At 39.8% G+C, this 2128-nt stretch overlaps 1 protein-coding gene across 1 annotated transcript in view; it reads right to left on the reverse strand.

Moving 5' to 3' along the window:
- Window positions 1-1639, reverse strand: part of LOC107749026 (ecto-NOX disulfide-thiol exchanger 1) — a 49305-nt gene extending 47666 nt beyond the window's left edge. Inside the window, exon 1 of the mRNA XM_016564074.1 lies at window positions 1514-1639. Within this exon, the coding sequence (XP_016419560.1) occupies window positions 1514-1523 (10 nt within the window). The 5' untranslated portion in view covers window positions 1524-1639. The remainder of the gene's footprint in view (window positions 1-1513) is intronic.
- Between the last annotated feature and the right edge of the window lie 489 nt (window positions 1640-2128).

The raw sequence follows: 2128 nt of genomic DNA on the forward strand, positions 1-2128 counted from the left end.
CTCCGCCTAAGTTCAAAACAGCTACAGAGAAAACCCGACCGGTTTCATTAGAGATGGCTTAGAGTCACGTCCAGAATTATTCTTTTCAGCGTGTGTATTTGGCTTAAAAGCACAAGTGATTTATAATGGACGCTGCTGAAGCCTGAAGGTGTTTTTTAGATTCTGAATGGATCCGAATAGTAGCCTGTACAGTCAGGTCAAGGCAGTAGGTTTAGTGATCTTTTGGCATCTCCTTTTGGTCCTGTTTGAGATCGCAGCTTGACTAGTGCTTAATTGTATAAAAAATGCTCTAAACGATTTTATTATAATATTTTTATTTTGCACTGTATAGTATAGCCTATACATAAATTGTAAAAGGTATGGGGGGAGTAGGCAGGGGGTTACTATTTGCCCGTCACTGTATGCCGTGGGAGAAACAGTAAGTCAAACATAGGAGTAGAGCTGCACAATTCTGGATAAATTGATCACGATTTTTTTGTTGTTGTTGTATCAAATAGAGATCATGATTCTCCTACAGATAACTAAACAAAATAGCTTGTCTACTAGAGGTTCTGACAAAATGTTAATTGTTGCAGTCTATGTAATTTTTTACATTTTAATTATTTATTGCAAAATCTGCACCTATTTTGTGGCTATTATTAATTAGCATTAACATAATGATCCTTACTCCAGTAAGTCAAGTAGCAGAAGTTACAGAAAGTGAAAATGTGGAAATACTATTGGCCCATTTTGGGGTGAACTAAATATGCAAGACTAGTCTTGACTCTTACATGTCACTGTTTATAACACAGGCTGTTGTTGGGCCGCTTAAAAAAATGGGGGCATAAATTAAGAGTATACCCACTTCTCCAGGCACCTTCTGAAAGAAGACTCTTGTTCTCACCAAAGCTGCATTTATTTGATCAAAAATACAGTAAAAAACTTAATATTGTGAAATATTATTTACAATTTTCTATACTCCAGTCTTTAATGTAACATGATCCTTCAGAAATCATGCCAATATGCTGATGTGCTGTTTAAGAAAAATTAATGTTGAAAACAGTTCTGCTGCTTCAAACATTGGTGGAAACTAAGATGCATTTTTTTCTTTAGCATTCTTTGATGAAACTGAATCTTTTGTAACATTATAAATGTCTTTACTGTCACTTTTGATCAATTTAATGCATCATTGCTGTATAAAATGAATTCATTTCTTTCAAAAAAAATAAATAAATAAAAAATCTCACTGACCCCAAACATATATCTTGGCTTTATTTTTTTTCGCACTGAGCACGTTGCCTTCTCCACAAAGGACACATGCGAAGCTGCCCTCAAATCTGCCATAACGAGGTATCTCATAAGACAGCATAATCATCCAGCCTACTTTTGGAACGGTTTTCACATCATTAGCTGAGTGCATGACAGCTTAAAATGCTGCCCACGTAGGCAGCTCGCTTTATTTTGGAAGCATGTGCAGTTTGAGCGGTCTGCTAAACAGGACAAGTACTGGACATAATTAGAGGAGGTTAGTTACCGCTAGCCATTGCCCGTCGTCAGTGTTTGTTTCTCTGGGTGCCACTGCTGTCAACAGAGCCCTTGCTCTTCCAAGACAGCAGGCCGGGGAGAACGAAGCTCTCAGGAACTCATCACAGCATTCAGAGAAACCTGCAGCACACACAAACGAGAGCCGAGACGGCATTCAGAGCACAGCCACACTTTTATTAGGACTATTTAATGCGGCTGAGGAAGGCTGCTCTGTTCCCAGCACTCCAGCTACAAATGCCTCCTCAGATAGAGCCAGGCTATAAATAGTAATGATAATCACTAGAGGAGAAATATCACAGTAACTCTCATTATCGGTTCCTAATGTGTAAACTCTTACCATCACAAAGGGTCCAATAGTTTCTACAGCTGCGCTAACAAGACTGCAGGAAATGCCTTCAAGGACGTGTAGCTCCTTAAAGCCACTTTGAGACATTCTGTCAGTGCATCTGCTCTAAATGACTTATAGCTGACCCATCAGTCTTCCATCAAAATGACACATGTCATCCGCTGATGGGTCACAGTGTGTGTGAGTGAGATCTGACCCCCTCCCGCCTGCGTTTCCCCCTGACAGATCACATCCCCTCCTCCTGCTCTCGCTATCCTC

This window comes from Sinocyclocheilus rhinocerous, unplaced genomic scaffold (assembly GCF_001515625.1).
Source record: "Sinocyclocheilus rhinocerous isolate Xijiao unplaced genomic scaffold, SAMN03320098_v1.1 scaffold2245, whole genome shotgun sequence".
Lineage (NCBI taxonomy): Eukaryota > Metazoa > Chordata > Actinopteri > Cypriniformes > Cyprinidae > Sinocyclocheilus > Sinocyclocheilus rhinocerous.